Below are 24,864 nucleotides of genomic sequence, written 5' to 3'. Positions count from 1 at the left end.
CTCTCCCTGCTGGCCTGTGCCACTTCCACATTATTTCCACATTCTGATATGTGAGCCAGTGTTGTTTTTTTTCTTTCCTCCATTCCCAGCCAACGAGCTCAACATCCAAGACACACAAGGGCGGGTCGGCGCGGGGGCTGGAGAATCATCTGCGGAGCTCGTGGAGAAACCTGCACGCCAGCCAGCTCAGTGCACGGGGATCCGGGCTGGCTTCCCTTCATTTCTAATTCTCGATGCCACAGGGCAAGTCACTGAGCCGCCTCATTAGGCTCACAGTCACAGCCCTGCCCCGGCCTCCTTCCCAGGTGCCTGGTCACCCCATTAATATCTGAAAAGATCCACTAAGCCTTCAAGTTGAAAGGCACCATAAGAGCCAAACCTCTCACTATCACCATCACTAAACTCCAAGGCACTCTTCACTGTCACCAATAAGGTAAATCAGCTCCCCACGTGGAGGAAAGCCCTGCTCCTTCGTGCCCATGGCCCCTAATGAGCCATCTGCAGCCTCGGGAACGGTGTCTCACACCGACAGGAGCTCCGATGCCAGGAGGGAAGAAAAGCCAGTGAAGGGAAGTCGCGCTGCACCCTCGGTGCTGAGCTGAAAGGCCCGCCTGCCCCACCTGGGAGAGGCAGCAAGAACACTGTCACAAAGGAGCATGGAGATCCAGAGACAAGGGTGTCTGCCACCCTCTGGCTCCTTAAAGGTCTTCCAGTCCCCTGTCTTGGGACCCGCCCCTTGTTCTTGTCCCTCACAGACACCCTCCATCAAAACCCCGCCAGCAAACTCGCCAAGGTGCTGTCTCTGACAATGCAAACTGAGGCCGGCGCGTGTCTGCAACAGCAGCTGCCTGCATAAACACCACTGCCTCCCCACTAAGGGATCACACAACACTGCCCTTAAAAAGGACGAGGACAAGGGAGGCACCTGCAGAACGCCGGCCACGGGACGCTGCCACCTCCGCGTGCACATCTTCCCCACGAGGCAGGGGGTCTGCAGTAAACCCTGGCCTGTCTTGAATTTTTCACCCCATGTTCACATTGCCTATTCAAAATAATGTTTCCAACCAACCTTCAGCTAGACAGAGGAAATTAATCTTCTTACGTGTTTCTGTGATGCATCCTAATTGTAAACCGGGAGCCCTTCGTCCCGGGGAGGTTCTGCTTCAGCTAACTGGGGGAGATCTTTCTTTTGGGCCAGGAGGGTCTAGCAGGTGTGGTTCATTCAGGAAGGGAAGGTGGAAGGAGGACAGAAGGCCACCACCCAGGTCTCCCTCCCTCCTTTGTTCCTGCGATGATGACAGACGTAACATCTGCCTGACTCAGCCTATAAATTCATCTGTGTGACAGATACTGACATGAGGAAGAGAAGACCCAAGGGCACTATCTTCGAGTCCCACTCACAGTCTGGAAGGCTTGACCGTTGAAGCTGAACCTTCAGCCAGATGTTGCCTCGCTGGCCCCAGGCTCCCGGGGGCTCTACCTCCCACAGGCGCCCTCGCTCCTCCGGCCGCGCCAACAGGAACTTCCTGCAGACTGAGAGGAAGGGGCCACTGCGTCAGGAAGGCCACCTCACCAGGTGCACAGGCCAGCCCCTTCTGCGTCCTCAGACATAGCGGCTTCCAGTTCTTCCCCCAGCCCACCCCATTCCCCCATCGCACCCCCAGCTCTCGGCTCTGACCTGCTACACGCAAACCACTGTTCATCAGCCTCACCTGCCCACCTTGTGCTCCCAGCTTCATCCATCCCATCTTAGTCAGCTCAGGCGGCCATAACAAAACACTACAGACTCGGGGCTCAAACAACAGACCTTTATTTTCTCACACTTCTGGAGGCTGCAAGTCCAAGACAGAGGTGTAGCAGGTGTAGCCTCTCCTGAGGCTTCTCTCCTTGGCTGGCAGATGGCCACCTCCCTGCCGTGTCGTCCCACGGTCCTCCCTCTGTACCCATCAGTGGTCTAGTCTCTTCTAAGAACCTCTTCTTACCAGTCCCATTGGATCAGGCCACCCTTATGACCTCATTTAACCATAATCACCTCTTTAAAGGACCATCTCCACCTTCAGTCACATCGGAGGTCAGGGCTTTGACACAGGAATCTGGGGAACACGACCCAGTTCAGCTACAACATTGCCCCACCCGGTCCTCTCCTCGGGCACTGTCCTCCTCTGCCCTCCTCTCCCATGGAACCTTCTAGCTCACCCTCCACAGATCCCTTAATGCCAGGCTCCCCTCAGGGCTTGTAGACCTTTATGCCCACATTCACAGGGCGAGCATTTCCACATGGCAGTGCCTGAATCCAGCCACACAGGAAGCCGCTCCTCCTCCTGCAGGTGCCCGAGGGGACTCCATCGGGCCCTCTCCTAACATTTTCGGGCCCAGGGCAAAAGCACAGATGGAAACCTACGCGTGTGATGCTAAGCGTTGGAAAGGTGTAAGCCGCCAGCGGAGCGCTAGAGAGAATGTTCTGCTCTCCTGTCTTGACAAATATAACTTCCTAACAACAGGGAAAGCCAGATTCAAATTTAGAATTCTTGGACTCCTTGGAGTTTTGCACCAGAACGTGGCAAGACCAAGAGAGCTGGCCCCCAGCTGCAGCCCACCGGCTTCTCCTGCCAGCCCAGCTCGCCCTGCACTGCAAGGGGCCTGTGTGTACAAATATGGAGGCCACACCCACACCCCATCCATGTCCCACCCGCAGCTGTCCCTGAAGTCTAAGGATATGCAGCCTGGTGACGTGGCCGGCCCTTAAGGCCACATATCCAGGGATGCAGTCCCCTCAGCAGCCACTAGCAGGAATCCTGCGGTCCTGGTACCTGGAGCCAATTTAGGAATGGCCTGGACCTGAGTGGGAACATCCTCTTGGGCCCACAAATGCCTTGTGCTATGGAAATAGGTGCAGCTTCAAAAGGCTCCAGGAGCCGGCCCCATGGTGTGGTGGTTAAGTTCAATGCACTCTATTCTGGCAGCCCAGGTTCACAGGTTCGGATTCTGGGCACAGACCTACACCATTCATCAGTCACACTGTGGCAGCAACCCACGTAGCAAATAGAGGAAGACTGGCAGAGATGTTAGCTCAGGGCTAATCTTCCTCAGGGAAAAAAAAAAAGAGGCTCAAAACTGTGGGGCCCTGAGCAGGAATCCCTCTTGTCCAGTCGAAGGGCAGGTCTGTACTCAATAAGAGCTGGTCAGTGAAGCAAGGAGTCGGCACACCCGGACCCAGTCTGGAGCCTCCATCTGCTTCTTTCTCCACACTCCACCTGCTCACTCAGGTAACCAGGCACAATCAGGGGTGATGTAAAAGCTGGAGGCCCAAGCCCCCCAGGCTGGGCAGCTGAAACCCCTGACATCAACAGCGTGATTCAAAATCAGCACCTTCGGGTCTTCTTTCTCTGCCAGGCGGAGACAGAGGAGGCAGAGCTGGGACTGGTCCTGCAAGGGCCTCCACAGTGCCAGCCTGGGGGCGGCCCCCGCCCTTTAGAGCCCGCTATTCCCCTGAGGAAACCCAGGTGGCTGCCCTGGGGACCAACACACTCAAACAAAGGACGCGGGTGTGGATGGAGAACCAGCTGCCTGGATTCCAGAACTTTTCAACACCTCAAAGTGAGCTACACATTGCAGGAAGCCTCCAGCACTCTTTGCAGAAATTCCAGGATCTTCAGATTTTACAAAGAAACAACTAAACACATTTGAAGAAAATATGTTTCACCTGCTTTTCTTATAACTTAGAGCAACAGAAGCCTCCTCGCCTTTCCTGCCTCTTCTCTCCTATCTGTTGTTCCCCTCATCCCATAAGGACACTGGAAACTCAATACTAAGGGTCCAAAAGCACCTGTATGACCCGAAGCGAGGCAGGGCCCAACAGGGGAGGCGGGGCGCTTCATGGATGGGAAGGGGAGCCTGGGGGAGAAGCTCATCAGAATCTCCCATCCTTGTTGACTCGGCCTGTGATGTTTAACACCAGGGTTTTTGGAACTTCTGGCAAATCATATAAAGATTTCTCTTCCAGAATGTGGAAGACAACTGCGATAGATCATTTTATATGTAAACTCGACTGGGTCTGGGCTGCCCAGACATTTGGTCAAACATTATTCTGGGTGGTCTGTGAGGGTGTTTTTGGATGAGATTAACATTTAAATCAGTAGACTAAGTATGGTGATTGATTGCCCTCCCTAAGGTGGGTGGGCCTCATCCAATCAGTTGACGGCCTGAATAGAGAACAAAAAGGCTGACCCTCCCACAAGTAAGAGGGAATTCCTCCTGCCTGACTGACTGAGCTGGAACATTGGTCTTTTCCTGCCTTCCAACTTGGACTGAAACATTAGCTTTTCTTGGGTCTTGAGCACGTTGGCATTTGGACTGGAACCACACCATTGACTCTCCTGGGTGTCCAGCTTGCCAAGTGTAGATCTTGCGACATCTCAGTCTCCACATGAAGTGAGCCAATGCCTTATGATACTCTTCCCTCTACATGTGTAGACATCCTTTCGTTCTGTTTCTCTGGAGAACCCAGTACAGGGAGTCAGTAGGACGAGAACAGCAGAAGGGGGAGCCGTCTCCCGCAGCGACAGCTACAGAGGTGCTCGTGGCTCTGCATTCAGAGTTGGCCTCTGCACACCAGCCACTGCCCTCCCCTTCAGCTCCGGGGCTCCCCTGCAGCTTCTAGTTGACAGGGCAAAGTCACGAACTATAAGCTTCAAGTGGAAGAACAAAGGCCCCCCGAGCACCCTCAGCAGAGCAGCAGGTCCCTGGATTCTGCTGCTCTCTGATGCTGTGTTGATTTGTTTTTTATTATTTCTAAATCCAATTATTTCTCAGGCTGCGAAAGGTCCACCCCTGGTGATCGAGCATCAAGTCTCGTTTGTGGGGAAGCAACGAGAGATTTCTCAGGAGGAAGGGAAAACCCACACGCACGTCCCAGTGCTGCCGACCCCAAGGATCCTCCCTCCCCGGGGGAATTTCAGCATCACCCAGAGCACACACGTGTCATCCATCACCGCCACCCAAACACTCCTCCCCGACACGAGGGGGGTTTACCTTGGTACATGGCAGGAGAGACGGGGCAGCTGAGCCCCAGGGCCTCTTCATCCCGGAACGCCTCGCAGAAGTCCCGCAGCATGGCCATGCCCAGGCCCTGGCGACGGCATCTCCTCCTCACAAACACGGTGTCGAAGACAGGCAGCAGGTAGCACGCACCTGTGCCACTGCCACACAGGCTGCCTGTGGGGACAGCAAGAGACAGGCGCTGTCGCCGGGGCTTGCACTAACCGGCCGGTGCACTGGTGCCACCTGGAAGCAGGGCTAGCTTCACAAACAACCAAAGACAAAGCAGCGGATCAGTCCAAACTGCCAGTTCTCCAGCTGACTGATCAGCCCACATGTCATTAACCGCTACGAGCGTGGCCACCAGCCTACTGCACTGAAAGGAAACGCAACCCTGGCTGACCGAGCAGAGCAAGGCCGTTGGTGCACCCAGACCCTTCACGTCCCTCCCCTCACTGTGCATGGTTCTCAGAGACCCTTGAGGGCAATGAGGAGCCTCTGGGCCACATCAAAGCACTGCCTGAATGCAGGGGATGTGGGCTGGGAGACCCAGCGACACATCTCCAGGGCATGGACTTGTCTGAGTAACTCTAACAAAGGCTCCTCGTGTCCAATGATGGCAAAGCACATTCACCCAAGAGACGCAGCACCAGGTCCCGCTTCCCATAAACATCGAGGACCCTGCTGCAGCAGAGTGAGAGAGGCAACAGATGGTACCCGTCCCACTTTTCCACCCTCAACTTAACGTTACTGCAACAAGCACCAACACGAGCACAGCTGCTGTTTCTGCAATGGAGACTCGGCCTTGCAGCCAGTCACCTGTTGTCACCCTAACCAGAAAATCAAAGCCATGTGGAGCCTACTACATCACCCCCCTCACTTCCAAATTGCACAGGTGCCTGTGCCTGAGATGCACTGGGGTCCAGGGAAACAAATATGTAGCGTATTCAGCTCCTGCCGGAAGAGGGGGTATTTGTCCCTGCCAACATTCAGAGGGTGGGTAATTTCCCGAACAAACAAAAAAGTGATTCAGATTCTAATCAGGCAGACTGAACTGCACAGATACACGCTACTGCAGTGTGAACTGTGTGCAAAAATGGTCACCATTTTTCCCCTTCCTATAGGCACACCCTTTTGCAGGTGATTTTGAAGCTCTGCCCATCAAGAGATGGGTCTAGTTCCCCTCCCGTTCAATCTGACTGGCCCGGTGACTCACTTTGAGCAACAGACTGAAAGCACACCAACTCTGAGGCTAGGCCTCCTGGGGTCCAGTGGCCTCTGTTCCCTCTAAGATCCGTGCCACTGGCCACAAGATCAAACCCGAGCTAGCCTGCCACCATGAGAGAAGCATGGTCCAGGCAACATCTAGGCAGCCCCAAGAAGCAGAGCCATCTACCTGATGGGCAGATGACTACAGACACAGAAGCCAGCCCAGCTAGACGAGAAAATCCCAGCTGAGCCCCACCCAAACTGCCAACCAAAGGAATGCTGAGCTAAAGAAAGAGCTGGTTTTGTGCCAGAAAAAATTAAGCTATGGCCAACAAGCAACAACAACTCACTTGAGATGGTAACTGCAAAGTATGTGGATTTCACCCACATGTGCCGGAAATGACAGCACCACCTTGGTAGGAATCATATAACTTCCAACTTTTATAGACATTGAGAACAACGTTCTCCAAATGGCGAAGTCTTCCAAAGCTAAGAATGTTTAAAATTAAATAAAGATGCAATTCCATTCACAATAGCATTAAAAAGAAGTAAATACCTGAGAATATATTTAACAAAATAAACACAAGCCTTGTACTGAAAACTATAAAACATTGTTCAGGGGAATTAAAGAAGATCCAAATAAACGAAGAGAAATTCCATGTGCATGGACTGGAAGACAGTACTGTTAAGGTGGCAGTTCCTCCCCAAATGATCTGTAAGTTCAAGCCCAGCCCTATCAAAATCCCGGCAGACTTTTTTGTGAAAATTCATGTAAGTGGAAACTTACATGAAATGCAAAGTCTGTACAATAAGCAAACAGTCTTGGAAAAGCAGAGCAAAGTTGGAGGTTTTATACCACCCAGCTTCAAAGCTTCTTATAAAATCAAGGTAATCAAGACAATGTGACACTGAGGCAAGGACAGGCATAAAAGTCAACAGAACAGAACTGAGAGTCCAGAAATGCATTCTTATGCTTCGAACTTCAATACAAGTGCGAAGGCAATTCAAAGGGGAAAGGACAGTCTTTTCCATAAACAGTGGTGGGATGTTTGGACATTCATAAGCAGAAAACAAAAAAAAAAAGCCAGAATAGAACAGAGAGCCCAGAAATAGACCCACACAAATAGAGTCAACTGAGCTTTGAGAAAGGAGAAAAGCAAAGTGAGTGGAGAAAGGATGGTCTTTTCAACAAGTGATGCTGGACAAGTGGACATCCACATACAAAAAGATGAATCTAGACAGACCTTACACTCTTCCCAAAAATTAACTCACAATGGATCGCAGACATAAATATAAAATGCAAGCCTATGAAACTCCTAGAAGATAACGTAGGAGAAAGTCTAGATGACCTTGGGTTTGCTGATAAGTTTTTACACACAAACGCATGATGCAAAGAAAAAAACTTATGAGCTGAATTTCATTAAAATTAAAATTTTCTGCTCTGTGAAAGACACTGTCAAAAGAATGAGAAGACAAGCCACAAACTGAGAAAAAATACTTGCAAAAGACACGTCTGACAAAGGACTATTACCAAAACATACAAAGAACTCCTAAAACTCAACAATAAGAAAACAAACAACTGGATTAAAAAATAGGCAAAAGATATGGACACCTACCAAAGAAGACAGCAAATAAGCATATCAAAAGACACTCAACATCATATGTCAGTAAGAAATTGCAAATTAAAATAACAATAAGATACCAGTATTAGAATGGCAAAGATCCAAAATGTGGACAATATCTAATGCCGATGAGGATGTGAAACCACAGGAACGCAATCACTGCTGGTGGGAATGCAAAATAGTACAGCCACTCTGGAAGACCGTTTCTTTCTTACAAAACCAAACATACTCTAACCGTATGATCCAGCAATCACGCTCCTTGATGCTTACCTAAAGGAGTTGAAAACTTATGCCCACACAAAAACCTGCACACAAATGTTTACAGCAGCTGTATTCATAATTGCCAAAACATGGAAGCAACCAAGACGTCCTTCAATAGATGAATGAATAAATATGGTATATCCAGATAATGGAATATTATTCAGTGCTAAAATGAAATGAGCTATCAAGCCACAAAACGACATAGAGAAAGCTTAAGGGTATCTTACTAAGTAAAAGAAGCCAATCTGAAAAGCCTACATACATACGATTTCAACTATATGACATTCCGGAAAAGGCAAAACTACGGAGGCAGTAAAAAGATAGTGGTTGCCAAAAGGTAGTGGTGAGGGAGGGATGAACAGGGGGAGCATGGGGGATTTTTAGGGGGTGAAGCTATTCTATATGATGCCATAATGGTCAATACATGTCATTATACATTGGTCAAAACCCACAGAATGTAAATAAAAAGAACGAACCCTAATGTAAACTATGGGCTTTAGTTAATAATAACGTATTTTTATGGACTGAATTCTATCTTCCCAAAATTCGTACGTTGAAGCCCAAAGCCCCAGTACCTGAGAACATGACTGTATTTGGAGATAGAGCATTTAAACAGGTGATGAAGTTAAAAGGGGGCTGTTAGGGTGGCCTCAATCCAATCTGACTGGTGTCCTTGTAAGAAGAAGAAGAAGAAATCTGGACACACAGAGAGACACCAGGGTGCACACACACAAAGAAAGACTATGTGAGGACACAGGGAGAAGACAGCCACCTGCAAGCCAAGGAGAGAGGCCTCAGAAGAAAGCAAACCTGCCAACACCTTGATCCTGGACTTCCAGGCTCCAGAACTGAGAGAACTAACTTCTGCTGTTTAAGCCACCCAGGCTGTGGTATTTCGTTCTGGCGGCCCTAGCCTACCAAGATCTGTATCAATACTGCTTTATGAATTGTAACAAACGTACCACACTAAAGTGATATGTTAATAAGACATGAAATTGTGTGTCTGTGTAGGGGGAGGGGGATTTGGGGACTCTGTACTTTCTGCTCAATATTTCTGTAAACCTAATACTCCTCTAAAAAATAAAGTCTATTAATTTTTTTAATGTATTAGGTATTTTCTTAAATGAAGTTGGACTCCTACCTAACATCATATACAAAAATTAATTCAAGATGGATCCAGACACAAATGTGAGAGTTACAACTATAAAGATTTGAGGAGAAAACACAGAAGAAAATCTTCACAATCTTGGGTTAGGCAAAGAGTCCTTAGGTTCAAGAACAAAAGCACAATCAATTGACAAATCTGACTTGATCAAAATTGAAAATGAAGAGACAAGCCAAAGACTGTAAAAAATGTTTTCAAATCACATTTTTGATAAAAGACACACCCAGAATATATAAAGAACTCTTACAATTCAATAAAATGAAATCAAACAACCAATTAAAAAAGGACAGATAATCCGAACAGACATTTCTCCAAAGAAGACACACAAATGGTTAATAATCAGTGAAAAGATAGCCGAGTTAAAAGCACAATGAAATGCTACTTTTGACCTACCAGAATGGCTACAATCAAAAAAAAGACCAGCAAAAGTAAGTGTTGACAGAATGTGGAGAAATTGAAACCCTCATATATTGCTGATGGGAATGCATAATGGGACAGCCACTTTGTCAAATAATTTGGCAGTTTCTTAAAAAGTTAAACATATGCTTACCAAATGAGCCAGCAACTCTGCTCCTGGGAACCCACTCAAGAGAAATGAAAACCTATGTCCATACAAAGACATGGATGTGAATGCTTATAGCAGCATTATTCATGATAGCCAAAAACTGGAAAGCATGCTGGCAAATGCATAAACAAAATGTGGTACATTCATACCATGGAACACTACTCAGCAAGGAAAAGAAATGAAATGCTAAAATCGCTACCATTTGGATGAACCTCAAAAACACCCAGCTCAGTAAAAGAAGCCACATGCAAATACCATGTATTGTATCATTCCGTTTACATGAAAAGTCCAGAAGGGCAAAGTGATAGAGACCGAGAGCAGACTAGTGGTTGCCTAGAGCTGGGAGGGAACAGAGACTGACAGCAAACAGGCAACTGTTTAGAGTGATGGAAAGATCCCAAAACTGGATTGTGGTTATGGTTACTCAACTCTCTAAATTTACTAAAAATCATTGAATGGGACACTTACAACTGGCAACATTTATGGGACATAAAATTATACTTCAATAAAACCAATTTTAAAAAGATAAAATGAATTGTATTAAAAAGATAAAATCAAGCATGAAAAGGGAAAAACAGTAACTTTACAGCGGAGGGACGTGGCAGACATCCCCTTGAGTGATGATGGTGAACATTCCCAACAGTAATGTTGATACCATGAACTCCACGTATGATGTGACCCTGTGAGAAGGGCATGTCACTTCCCTCAAACCCGTAAGCCCAGTTTAATCATGAAAAACATCAGACAAACCCACAATAAGGGATATTCCACAAATCTCCTGACCACCACTCTTCAAAAACGTCCAGATCATGAAAGACAAAGAAAACCAAGAAATGGTCACAGATTGGAAGAGGAGACTAAAGAGCCCTGAACCCTGGATCAGATCCTACCAGAGAACCAGAGAAGAAGGACATTGCTGGAAAATTAACCAATGTTAATTTCTCACTTTTGATCACTGTATCGTGGTATCTAAGATGTAAACACAAGGGGAAGGTGAGTAAAACGTATATAATAGGAACTCTCTGCACTATTTTTGCAACTCTTCTGTAAATCTAAAATTATTTCAAAATAAAACCTGAGGGGCAAGGAGAAGAAACAAAAGCACTTCACCAGCCTTTTCTAAATGCTAATCACACCTTCAGGGTGGTCGATTAAAACCTGTCTTGTAACATCAATTCCCAAAGCCAAAGAACTGACTTTTTAATAAGAATATTAATTAATTGTAATAAGAATATAACAACCTAATTAGGAAAAGGGGCTGAGGCAATAAGCTGGTTGCACTCAAATGGACTCTCCACTCATAACCACAACACAAAGTCCAAGGAAATCATGCCCCGTAACATGGACTAGTTAGTAGGAACCCTAGCAATGATCTCGTCCCACCTGTAAAATTCTACCTATTTTACAGACAGCGCAGCTGACAGGGTCAAGAAAGGTTAAAAACACAAAGAACATGGGGCTTGGCTCCCTTTTGTTGGTAACAACTGCCCAAGGCTGCCTCTCATGAGCTCATGGGGAGCCTGTCGACCCAAGAGCCCACTTAGACCAACGCACAGTACCAAGGTAGCTGGTGGCAGAACTGAGTCAAGAATCAAGACCTCTGGGTGCCCCTTCTTCTTCTTTCTGGCATCTTCACAAAATTACTTTCACTGACTCCACAGACTATCTCTATACCTAAGGACACTTGGAAGATTAAGGCATATTCCAGATATGCACTATCCAAAATCAGAATAAAGTTGCTGTCCCTCAGATAGATTTAAATATCCAGGAAGACCTTGTTACCTGAGGATAATAAATCCTGGAAAAAGAGATCATGGGAATAGATCCATGGAAACCACAATTCAGAGTAAACAGTGGGGGTGAAAAAAAAAGTACATCAAAGCTCGAAGCGGTGAGAATGTTCCACCCATGAGGCCATGGCACAGTGAACTGGACAAATTGGCAGTAGCATGAGACCATTTTAACCATAAATGCTGACAGCAGAAAACAAGAAAGGTTAAACATTAACAAGCCAAGCATCAGAATTTAAAAGACTAAAAAAAGAACAGAATAAGCCCAAAGAAAACACAGAGAAGGAGAACAGAAGAATAGAAATTAATGAAATAGGAAACAAAGGTACAACATAAAGAATTTTTTCAAAATTCAAGAGTTGCTAAAGTAAGAAAGAAAGAAGACACAATACATAAAGCATATTAGGAATTAAAATAGAGATGTCACTATAGATGTAGCAAAAATTGAAAAGGTAAGAGAATACTATAAATAACTTAATGGCAATACATTTGAAAACAGATGAAAAGGACACATTCCTAGGATAATACAACCCACCAAAACTGACTCATGAAAAAACAGAAAGACTAAACTCCTCTATGAGCATTAAAACATGAAATCAGTAGTTTAAAACCCTCCCATCCTGAACACACCAGGCCCACGTGGCTTTAGAGGCAAGTTCTACCAACATTCCAAGGAAAGCCTTCAAGAGAACAGAAAAAGAGAGAATATGGGCACACCTTGAAGGTAATGCGGGTTCAGTTCCAGACCACTGCACTTAAGCAAGCCACACAAATTTTTTGGTTTCCCAATGCATATAAAATTTAGGCTTACACTATACTGTAGTCTACTAACTGTGCAATAGCATTATATCTAAAAAAAAAACAACGTACATACCTTAATTAAAAATACTTTATTGCTAAAACACCTAAGCCTTCGGTGAGTCATAATCTTTTTGCTGATGGAGGGTCTTGCCTCAATTTTGATGGCTGCTGACTCATCGGGGTGGTGGTTGCTGAAGGTTGGGTGGCTGTGTCAATTTCTTAAAATAAGACAACAATGAAGTTTGCCGCATCCATTGACTCTTCCTTTCATGAACAATTTCTCTGTAGCTTGTGAGGCTGTTTGCTAGCATTTTACCCACAGTAGAACTTCTTTCAAAACTGCAGTCAGTCTTCTCAACCCCTGCCGCTGCTTCATCAACAAAGTTTACATGATATTCTAAACCCTTTGTTGTCATTTCAACAATCTTCATAGCATCTCTACCAGCCAGGAATAGATTCCATCTCAAGAAACTACTTTCTTTGCCCATCCATAAGAAGCAATTCCTCACATTAAAGTTTCATGATAAGATGGCAGCATTTCAGTCACATCTTCAGGCTCCACTTCTAATTCTATTTCTCTTGCTATTTCCACCACATCTGCAGTTATTTCCTCTACTGAAATCTTGAACCCCTCAAAATTACCCACGAGGGTTGGAATCAGCTTCTTCCAAAGTCCTGTTAACGCTGATATTTGACATCTTCCCATGAATCACATATGTTCTTAATGGCATCTAGAATAGTGAATCCTTTCCAGAAGGTTTTCAGTTTGCTTTGCCCAGATCCATCAGAGGAATCACTTTGGTAGCTACAGCCTTATGAAATGTATTTCTTGAATAATAAGACTTGGAAGTCAAATTTATTCCTTGATCCATGGGCTGCAGAATGGATGTTGTGTTAGCAGACATGAAAACAACATTAATCTCATTGTATATCTCCATCAGAGCTCTCGGATGACCAGGAGCATTGTCAATGAGCAGAAATATTTTGAAAGGAATTTTCTTGTGAGCAGTAGGTCTCAACAGTGGGCTTAACACATTCAGTAAACCATGTTGTAAACAGATGTGCTGTCATCCAGGCTTTGTTATTCCATTTATAGAGCACAGATAGAGAGCTAGCATAACTCTTAAGCACCCTATAATTTTCAGAATGGTAAATGAGCATTGGCTTCAACTGAAAGTCACCAGCTGCATTAGCCCCTAATAAGAGGGTCAGCCTGTCCTTTGAGGCTTTGAAGCCAGGCAGTGACTTCTCTTCTCTAGCTATGAAAGTCCTAGACGGCATCTTCTTCCACTATAAGCCTGTTTCGTTTACAGTGAAATTTGTTGTTTAATGTAACCACCTTCACAAATTATCTTCACTAGACCTTCTGGAGAACTTGCTGCAGCTTCTACATCAGCACTTGCTGCTTCACCTGGCATTTTTGTTACGGAGACGGCTTCCTTCCTTAAACCTCATCAGCCAACCTGTGCTGGCTCCAAACTTTTCTTCTGCAGCTTCCTCCCCTCTCTCAGCCTTCATAGAATTGGAGAGAGTTAGGGCCTTGCTCTCCATCAGGCTTTGGCTTAAAGGAATGTTGTGGCTGGTGTGATCTTCTATCCAGACCACAAAAACTTCTCCATATCAGCAACAAGACTGTTTCGCTTTCTTATCATTTGTGTGTTCACTGGAGTGGCACTTTTAATTTCCTTCAAGAACTTTGCCTTTGCATGCACAGCTTGGCTAACTGGCACAAGAGGTCTAGCTTTCAGCCTGTCTCAGCTTTCACCATGCCCTCCTCACTAAGCTTAATCACTTCTAGCTTTTGATTTAAAGTGAGAGACATGCGACTCTTCCTTTCACTTAACACTTAGAGGCCACCGTAGGGTTATTGACATAATTTCAATATCGTTGTGTCTCAGGGAATAGGGAGGCCCAAGGGGAGGGAGAGAGATGGGGGAACAGCTGGTTGATGGAGCAGTCAGAACACACACAACATTTATCAATTAAGTTCGCCATCTCATATGGGCACAGTTAGTAGTGCCCCAAAACAATTATAGTAACATCAAAGATCACTGATCACAGATCATCATAATGAATATAATAATAATGAAAAAGTTTTAAACATTGCAAGAGTTATCAAAATATGACACACAGACACGAAGTGAGCAAATGCTGTTGGAAAAATGGCGTCAATGGACTTGCTTGATGCAGGGTTGCACCAACCTTCAAACTGTAAAAACCACAGTATCTGCAAAGCACAATAAAATGAGGTATGCCTGTATTCTCCAACCTGGTCTATGAGTATAGCATAACTTTTTAAGGAAAAACATAAAAAATAGCCAAGGATAGGAAAAATAGGTAAGTAACAGTAATTCATGAACATACGACAAAAAACTTAAACCAGTATTAACAAACTGAATTCAATAGGGTATCTAAAGTTAATTCAAGTCACTGTAAGGGGCTGGTTTCTCTGCTCACTGTGCTAGCTGTTTGGGAGGAGTTACACACGATCAATAAGGCATCTATGATGAAACCAGGATGCGGGGCACGGACCGACACCTCCCATAGGAGCCCTTGACCTTCCTCAGCCTGGGAGGACCTGAAGAAGGAACCTCTGAGAACAGGACAAAGCCCACCACTGAGTAAACAATGGGATGCCACCAGGCTCTCCCTCAGTGTGCACTCCAACAGAGCAAAAAGAAAGACAAAGAAGGTTACTTCATGAAGATATGAGTGAATTCTCGGACCAAAGACAGAATTCACAGATGGTGCACTATGGGGAAATGACAGCAGCAGACAGCCAGAAAGTAATGGAAGAGATCGTACCTGCTCCAAAAAAAGAGATCTGTCGCAAGGAAGAAGAAAGAAAAGGCAAGTGGCAAGACAAATGCCACAGCATATTTCCACAATCTAGCTGTTTTGGAGAATGGAGATCTGGGCACCAAGAAAGTTATGGTGTGGGTCCACAGAGCATAAAAGAACCAAGGGCCCAGCCAAAGTCGACGAGGTCTTGGTGCATTTCCTTTTGCAAAGTTGCATTTGTGGGGCTGTGAAGCGCCTGTCCAGGTTTGTCCTGCTAATCCCAAAAGACAATATGCTGACAGCAGCTGTCAGTGGCTCTGCGGAGCATTTTTTAAATAACTGCTCTAAAAATCAGAATTCAGGTCAAGTGGCCACAGTTGCTAGTCCGAGAGATTAAGTTCAGACTATAAAGATATTTGGGATACTCCTAACCCATGGAAAGCTAAAAGAGAGATAGCTAAAAGCATTCACTTTTGCTAACTGTTAGCACTATGTTTTTTTACAAGCATACTATAAGTCTGTTGTAAGCCTGCTTCACGAGGTTAGAGCCAGGCTCCCTCGGAACCTGGGCACTGGAGCATCTATTAAGATACGAGTAAATGGTCTGGGTGTTCCTAAATTCTGCCCACCAAGGAGCATTGCTAATGCCAATCTAGATAAAATAATTTTTTAAAAGGTATGAGACATTTAAATTATATTCTCTAGAACAGGGCTGGCAAACGTTTTCTGCAAAGGCCAGAGGGAAACTACTTTAGGCTTTGGGGGTGACCGCTCCCCTCAGCAGCTATAGCGCAAAATCAGCCATGGACAACATGAATGGGTGTGGCTGTGTTCCAGTAAAACTTTCTATTTACGAAAAAAGGTAACGGCCATAGCTTCCAATATCTTCTCCAGAAAAACATCACTCTCCACAAGTAGGACTAAGTGTGTATAATATCTATTTGTAATAATTATCTTTTCTCAAAATCAACTGAAAATAATACATTAACATGAACCACCCCAAAACTAGATACATTTGCAGATAAGCTCTAGCGATATTGTTCTTCCTTCTAAAAACTTAATTCCTTTCTGTATCTTTTACTATTATAACAAGAATTTATTTATAAGATGTCATAAAACTTATTTTTACAGTATTGAAGAAAAACTTATTTGCTTACAGGAAATAGCTTTGGCCTAATTGGATTTATCCTAGGTGATTGAACATAAGAAAATCTGCATCAGTAATTCACCTCATTCATAGATTACAGCACTGGGCTCGACCCTGCACATAATTCAGTCCCTACGGCATAGAACATTAAAAAAATTAAAAAGCAAAAGGAACTACCAACGGATTATAGAACTAATAGGAGTATTTAGCAAGGTTAACAGACACGAGATTAATATATAACAGATGGCATTTCTATATACTAGCAACGATTAGAAAATAGGCTTTAAAATGAGATATTATTTCATAGAAAACAGATCTGCAACCATGAAAAGGCTGGGCAATACCAAGTGTTGGCAAAGATGTGGAGCAACAAAAATTCTCTGCTTCTGCTGGTGAGTGTGCACAGCCATTTCGGAAAACAGCTGCACGTCACCTACGGACGCTGAGTTCGTGCTTCTGGTCCAGCCAGGAGTTCCACTTCTAAGTATCCCACCCTAGATCAGTGTTTTGCAAATGTTTTGTCATTATCGCCAATTGAAGGAGCCTTTTTAGACATTTTGTCCTAATAATCATCCCTCCCAAATTAAATACTAAGGAACAAACTTGTTGGGTAGGGTTGAGCTTTGGAGAGCCACAAACCATTGTAATATCAAAGATTTTTTTTTTTTTGCCCTCCAAGAATGAATGTTTGTCGTTGGGGGCAACACCCCGCCCCCATCCCCAAGAATGCACGCCTTAGATGAGTGGTTCTCCAACATTAGAGTACAGGAGACTCACCTGGAAGCCTTGTTAAACCACAGACTGCTGGGGCCCACTCCACCACCAGAGTTTCTGATGCAGCAGGTCTGGGGCAGAGCCCACGATAAGTGAGCAGCACAAACTGTGTCTGCTGGAGCACTCCACCCACGATGCATTATCCACTGTGCAGCAATGACGAGCTGCCTGGTGGTCTCAACCAAAAGTGTTCCAGCTCAGGCCAAGACTTTATAAACAGGATTCTTGCATGGATTACTATAGCATGTCTGCCCAGCCCAAGTTCTTTCTTTCCTTCTTTATTTTATAAAGACAGCAAACAGTCATTTTAATTTGCTTTCCCAAGTATGCTCTTTATGAATTAAAATTACTAGGACAGAAAGTCAGACAAAAATGCAAGTATAATATACAGGTAGTTCAATTCTATATAACTTCAGAAGTAACATTTGAGTTTTATGTAAATAAATGTTACACAAGTATCCGTACGTTTTCAAAGCACACTGTCACATTTTTGTCTACCAAATAAACAATAAATAAAAAGTGTGCAGGATTCTCTTTTCCATGGGTCAAAAACAGTCTGTCTTAAATCCTTAGGAAATTGATAGTAGGCAATCATTCTCCAAGAATTCTCTCCTGATCAGCGGTCCTCCAACGTTAGCCTGTTATCAGAATCACCTGCAGTGCTTGTGCAACCACATCTCCTGGGCACCATCCCCAGCGGTTTCTATTCAGTGTGTCTGGGGTGGGCCTGAGAACGACTATTTCTAACGAGTTCCAGGTGATGCTGATGTTGAAAATCACTGCTTTAGCGTCAATTAGGAATACACATTTATTAAGCGCCCGTGATGATTAAGGTGTTTTACATATATTATGTTATTTAACTAGTTACAGAATCTTATTGAGCAAGCATGATTATCCCTTTTATAAACAGGGAACCTGGGCTCAGAGAGACCGAGGAACTTGCCTGAGGAGAGAATGGGATTAGACAGCAAAACTACAGGTGTCCTTCCATTCTAAGGCCATGTTTTCGTAGTACAACCTACTGCTCCTTGTTGCGTGACACATACGCAGCCGTGGCAGGCTCATTTGAAAAGGGGACTGTACCAAAGATGTGTACAGTGATTAGTTCAGGCTAGCAGGGTGTTAACTCAAGGACAGTGATTCTTACCGAAAACTCGGCAAAGGCTCAGGGTCATGGAGAGGATCACTGATCTCTGAACTTCTGAAATAGTCAGGGCTGAAGTGAATTTACTGCATTATTAACAAAACAGGAAAAACAGGTGTTTACTATAGTACCGAATACTCCTTAATTACTACTATTTTATTATTCCTTACAGCAAAACACACATTTCATTCCTTAAAAGAATAATCTCATTTACATTGAAGTTTAAAGCATCGTGCCACTCTGCACATCTGCCCGTGTCCACTGCGTCACCAGGCAACCACTGCCCGCTCCGGGATCGAAGTGACACAGTATGATGGTCCTCAACACAATGCTCTGACAACTACTAAAACGCCTATCTTCTTTCACAAAGCGAATCAAAAGCAATGACATACTAGCAAAAGAAGCAATGTAAAGTTTAATGGTACATTTTATAGTAAATAAATCGCCAAAAACTGAGCTGACAATAATATAAATTTCTGTCACTTTGTTTTACTTTATATAAAAAAGGACACTGAGACACAAAATTATTGAACTGCAGGCTTAATATAGTTAATGGGGTTTAAACTTAAGAATGACAAAAAGCCCACCCAACTCTACATCTCTATCCAAAAAAATATTTTATCTTAAGAAAGATTCTCTTTTAAATACCGACATACGTATTTCCACTTAATATTGTTAATCAAACCCATAGTTATATTATTTAAATAAGAATTAAATAACTGCCCAAAATGCTGATTTCATAACACAAAACATAAGTATTTTAAATCACAATTTCTGGGCTGTATATTGACAAATAAAAATGGCAAGCAATAGGATATATTGGAGAATATGAGGAAGCCATGTGGTATAAACCTAATTCGGCCTGACCTTGTCTTTCCAAAAGGGCCTGACCGAGGCCGTTGAGCATGCATTGTATATCTGCTTTAGAGATTCCCTAGGGCAAGAGCAAAGGCCCTTGAGATAAAGGTGCAACCTCCCTCCCCCTCCCAACGTTGGCGTCTCCTTAAGGATTAAGCATCTTTCCTTAGGCTAGAAACTGATTGCTGCGCTCACCTGTGACCGCCCAGCTCGAGACAATAGACTTGCCTCCTGCTACGCCCACCAAGATAGCAGACCCACTACCTGCTGTGTCCATCAAGCGCTGTGCCCACAGGGCAATCTTGTGACTATTGTGGGAGGGACATTTCAATCATATGTAAAGCACCCTCTTTGGGGGTATATAACCACTCTGTACACCTCACTTCTTTGGTGCCCCTTCTTCCCAAAGGCCCTGGGCCATGGTCCTCAGATTTCAGCTCAGAATAAACTCACCCAAATTTTCATTTACAGATTGGTTATGGATTATTTTTGTCAACAATATTGAATACAATGGCTCCTTAAACAACATTAACAAGCGTATTTTTAAGAATATATTTTCATCTATAGGTCAGGTGAAGCTTTATTAAATGGTAAACACTTTTAACAGTGCAGAAATAGAAGTTTCAAAGACAAATATCTTCAGAAGATTTGCTGTTCAAATGATATTTTTTCAAAACCAGGCGGAGGAATATGATAAAATTCACTGAACTGGCAATCCAAAATTGCACTGTCATCAACATAAACAACTGGATACATTGTCCCTCGTATGCCTGATGCTGGACAAGGCATGTTTTTTCCATTCAAATACACATTTAATTCTACCTGGTCATATGTAATACCCACTACGCCTCCCTCCTGTGGAAGGCTGTTTGCTGGCAGCCTATTTTTCTCCTCGTTGTTGTGGTACAGGGCCCCATCATTTCTCATCACCAGACTGTGCACATCTCGGCCAAGAGGAATCTGATTCAAGTTAACTTTGTGAGTTGCAACGCCAATACCCCAGATTCCTGTGGACTGGATTTTGAATTCAAAGTAGCTTTTGTTTTGATGTAAAGGCACACTGGCTAAACAACCTCCTGTTCCACATATTCTTCTCCCATTTTTCACAATGACAACATCTGCTCCCATGTGCTGCGTATCCAGCTGCATGGCCGGCATCTCCTTCAGAGGGATGTGGCCCGTCCCAGCATCTCTACAGCACCGCAGGCAGCAGAACCCCGAGGCAGCCATCACGCAGGGACCACTGATGCGTCACTGCAGCCTGCCGCCCCTAGACCACAGCAACACCGCCCCGCACCCAAGTTCTTTAAAATCGCCCCCACCACAGCCTCAGTTAAAGAGTAAGACTAGATGGTCATTTCTGAGGCAGGAAAGCCAGCCCACCTGTCCAATGACAACTGAGCTAAAGGTGGCCCCATGATCCACAAGAAACCAATCCACAGCCCAGCTGGACCAAGCTGATTCTTTCAAGAGAAACTGAATGAAGTGAAACTAGGACTATAGTAGGTCCTTGCCCGTTAAGGCAGGTATAGTTAGCAGCCAGGCAGACATCATGGCAAACTAAAGTCAAGGTTATGAGGAAATAGGAAACAGAGGTGACTAAAGGAAGCTATTTGCAAAGATGAGAATGGAGCAGCTGCTGGGTACTTTTCTCAGCATAAGCAGCCAGGCTGCACTCCCTGAACTTCCCCTGCACCCTTCCAATACTCCATCTTGCAAGTCCTTGAGGGGACTTCTATTCCTTGTAACAGCAATCCCTTTCTTATCAGGCGGTGGAGTTGGAACCTGACCCAATGCCACACTCTTGCCACTCCACCTTTTGCTGCCTATGTTTCTGCTCAAGTCCACAAGATGGCATGAGGAGCCCCAGCTTGATGAAACAACAGGGCAGGAGGCGCCTCTGGCACTGGGAGTCTGGGGGAGGGGAGAACAGGAGGCCCTGGAGACGGCAGGGCAGCTGAGGCCACTTCAAAGCATCACTACCTCTCGCAGCTCACATGCTTGTCTGGACCGCAAATCACCTAATTTATTACCTTCAAGTGTTTTCATGTGCTCTTGTTTTGGATTTGTATTAGTGTTGGGTTTTCAGGAATCTGAAACATAAAGTTGCTCTTTTTACATTTTTACACATAAGCAAAATACGTATTAGCTCTGCCTTAAATTGGCCAACTCCCCACTTGCCAACCCAGTATTTTCTTCCCTTGAATGCCAATAGTCTCGTCAACTGTTTTGGGAACAAAAGTTAAAGTAAAACCTCACTAATTTTGATTATCTAGAGAGAATTTCAGCATGAATTAGTGAAATGATTAAAGAGTCAATATTTTGTATGAAAGGCAATTACAGAACCATCACACAAAAGGAGAAACTCAAACCAGCCTATTAACAAAATGTTCCCAAAGAGAGGTGTACCTGAAAAGATCTCATTCATTCTGTACTAAAGTACCCACTTGTCTGCAAACTGAATGTGCTCCTCAGCAATAAAGAGGCACAAACTACTGATAGACACATTGAACTGGACGAATCTCAAAGGCATTATGCTCAGCAAAAAAAGTCTCAAAAGGCTATACACTGTATGATCCCATTACATGATACTCTAGAAAAGGCAAAAGGATAATGATGGAGAACAGATCAGAGGTTGCCAGGGGTTATGGCGGGGTGAGGGGGGGGATGATCAGGGATAACACGAAGGAGTTTTTTGGGATGATGGAACTAGTCTGTATTTTCACTGTGGGGTAGTTATATGAATCTACACATGGGTCAAAATGCATAGAACTGTAAAATCAAAAAGGATAAATTTTATCATCTGATAATTTTTTTAAATAATACTTAAAGTCACACACACACAAACAAATGTGCTAAGAATGTGCTTAGAAACAATGTATACTCTTAAACACGTAAAACCTGGCCCCTGCGATCCTATTTATGCAATGGATCTGTACATTTTCTTTTCCCCACAAAATGAAATTATAAACTTCAGTGTAGCCCAATATTCTGATATATTCAGATATTCTGAACAAATATTCAGATATTCTGAATCATGTGGATCTAATCTAATGAGAGGAATTGTACTGCTGCAAGCTGAGAAGCATGCCATGTGCTGCAGCCACATCCTATACATCAAGACAACACTACTACCTAACACTGTGACAAGCACCAAGGACAGAACCGGCACTGAAGAAACATCATTAACTGTTCCGAACTTCTGAACTATGAACTCCTCCTGTAGTCAATTAAACCAGATGCATTCATAGTGATTTTTCATGAATCATACATGTAAAATAATAAAACATTATAAAATACATGTATTTGCTATCTAAACTATTTTAATTTACCTGCATGCTGCTAATATCAAACGTTTTTTTTCCCTTCCCCAAAGCCCCAGTACATAGTTGTATATTCTAGTCGTAAGTCCTTCTAGTTCTTCTACGTGAGCCACCACCACAGCATGGCTACTGACAGATGAGTGGTGTGTTCCACACCTGGGAACTGAACTTGGGCCACTGAAGTGGAGTGTGCCAAACTTTGACGACTAGGCCATCAGGGTTGGTTCTAATATCAACCACTTTTAATTCATCAAAATAAATCCTTCTCTCAAGAACTTATGGAAAGAGATGGGAAGGCAAGGAACAAAATGTTATCATTCATACCTGAACAGAGTCTGCATCAGATAATGATGGTAAAATGAAGGGGTCAGGCAAAGTCCCACATATAATAACTATTTTTAAAATAAATTTAAGAAATCACTTACATATACCATAAGGAATTCAAAAGCATATAGAAGCCAGAGGAAAATTTAATTTCAGAAAATTGCAACTGGAATAGGTAAAGCCTGTGAGTTTGCAGCTTATGGGCCATAGGGTATAACTCAACCCCCAAGGCTACAGAAAATACTGGTGGGAAAAACCACAGCTTTACCAGCTAAAGGTGTCAGAGATCAGATTTTAGGAGTAGAACAGCAGCTGGGAACTTAAATGGGAAGTCCCAGCCATACGAGAACCACAGAATGAATAAAACCCAAATTCAGAGCAACTGCCCAAATCCGTGGCTTATAAACAATCTACACAGGAGTGAAGGAGACTCAACAAAAAGAAGTCAGAGACCAGAAACATATCCACTCTTGACAGATGGAACTACACGAGAGCAGATCTGTGAGTGTGATGCCTTCCTTAACCAAGGACATTCTTCAACGTGGCCAGCTCAACTGGCAGAAGCTGAAGCCAAATGGGTTTGAAGGGTGAGAGTACAGAGCCCAAAACCAGCAAAAGCAAGGTAACCACAGAGAGGGTAAGCAACACCCATGACCAAATCTTTGTCTGACCACCAATTTTTCAGGCAAAGGGAAGACCTCTACAGAGTCAAGCTAAAGAGACAGCCATGGGAAGTCATACACAAGATGTCAGCAACTGCATATTGCGAAGGAAACAAAATTTGAAATTTGGATCCAAGCAAGTTAAATGCCTACTAGATCAAAAATCCAAAATCCTCAGAAAAAAATAAACATAAAAAAAGTGTTGCTACAATATATCTGCAATGTCTAGTTTTCAATCAAAAATTACCAAATACGCAAGAAACAGGAAAGTGTGATCCACACTCAAGAAAAAAGGGCAGTCAATATAACTGATTTTAAATAGGCCCACATGTTGAATTTTGCAGACAAAGATGTCCAAACAGCTTTACAAATATGTTCAAGGATTAAATAATTCAAAAAGTTAAAAGGAAATATGTGCTCAAAGAGTAAACGGAGAATCTCAACAGAGAAATGGACACTATACATAAAAGAAATTCTAGAGCTGAAAAGTACAATAAATGAAGTTTTTAAATGGGCTCAACAACAGATTGAAGATGGCAGATAAACTTGAATATAGATTAATAGAAATTATTCAAAGAAAAGAGAAAACTGTTTAAAGAAAAACGAACAAAACTTCAGAGACTTGTAAGACAGTATGAAGCACCCCAACATACATGTAATTGGAATCCCAGAAAAACAAAAGAGAAAGTAGCTTAAAAAATTTAAAGAAATAATAGCCAAAACTTCCCAAATTTGGTAGAAAACATTAATTTGAAGATTCCAAAAGCTCAAAAAACCCCAAAATAACCAAACATAAAATCACTCCTAGACACATCACAATCAAACTGCAAAAAAGCTAAAGTTAAAGAGAAAATCTTGAGAGCATTCAGAGAAAAATGACATGTTATGTATGAGGGAACAACAATAAATTATTTCTGACTTCTCATCAGAAACTATGAAAGTCAGAAGATACCAGAAGAACATATGCAAAATGCCGAAGGAAAGAAAAATATTACTAATAATTCTATATCCAGCTAAACTATTCTTCAAATGTGAACACGAAATGAAATAAAGGCATTTTCAGTAAACAAAACTGAGAGAATTTGTTGCCAGCAGAACCCCAATACAAGAAATGCTAAATAAAGTACTTTAGCCTGGAGGAGAAATGACACTGAATGGCAACTGGGACCAATACAAAAAAATTCTTCATGGCAAATATGTGAGTGAATATTTTAAAACTATGTATTTTTTCATTTCTTTTTTTAATATCTTTAAAAGACATGACTACTTAAATTAAAAATTATAAATCAGTACTGATAGGTTTATAACGAACAGATCCAACATATAACAATATCACTATGTAAATAAAAATACACTGTTGCAAGGTTTCTATATTTTACCTTAAGTAATTCAATATTAACT

The 24,864-nt window shown here is 43.4% G+C and overlaps 2 protein-coding genes across 6 annotated transcripts in view; both read right to left on the bottom strand.

Moving 5' to 3' along the window:
* The window catches only part of LOC124236487 (protein FAM169B-like), an 84,332-nt gene that overhangs the window by 6,246 nt on the left and 53,222 nt on the right, over positions 1-24,864 (bottom strand). For 4 of the 5 annotated variants that reach the window (XM_046655506.1, XM_046655509.1, XM_046655511.1 and 1 more), the window contains 2 exons: positions 5,032-5,214; positions 1,402-1,533 (listed from right to left, as the gene is read on the bottom strand). In XM_046655506.1, the coding sequence (XP_046511462.1) occupies positions 1,402-1,533; positions 5,032-5,214 (315 nt within the window). Of the gene's footprint in view, positions 1-1,401; positions 1,534-5,031; positions 5,215-24,864 lie in introns of those variants that run through there. The other variant, XM_046655510.1, reaches the window with a different exon arrangement.
* On the bottom strand, positions 19,794-20,384 carry LOC124236489 (SPRY domain-containing protein 7-like). Its single transcript, XM_046655513.1, has one exon. The coding sequence runs from the start codon at positions 20,382-20,384 to the stop codon at positions 19,794-19,796; it is 591 nt and encodes a 196-aa protein (XP_046511469.1).

This window comes from Equus quagga, chromosome 2 (assembly GCF_021613505.1).
Source record: "Equus quagga isolate Etosha38 chromosome 2, UCLA_HA_Equagga_1.0, whole genome shotgun sequence".
Lineage (NCBI taxonomy): Eukaryota > Metazoa > Chordata > Mammalia > Perissodactyla > Equidae > Equus > Equus quagga.
This window is presented reverse-complemented; position numbering and strand designations above follow the sequence as displayed.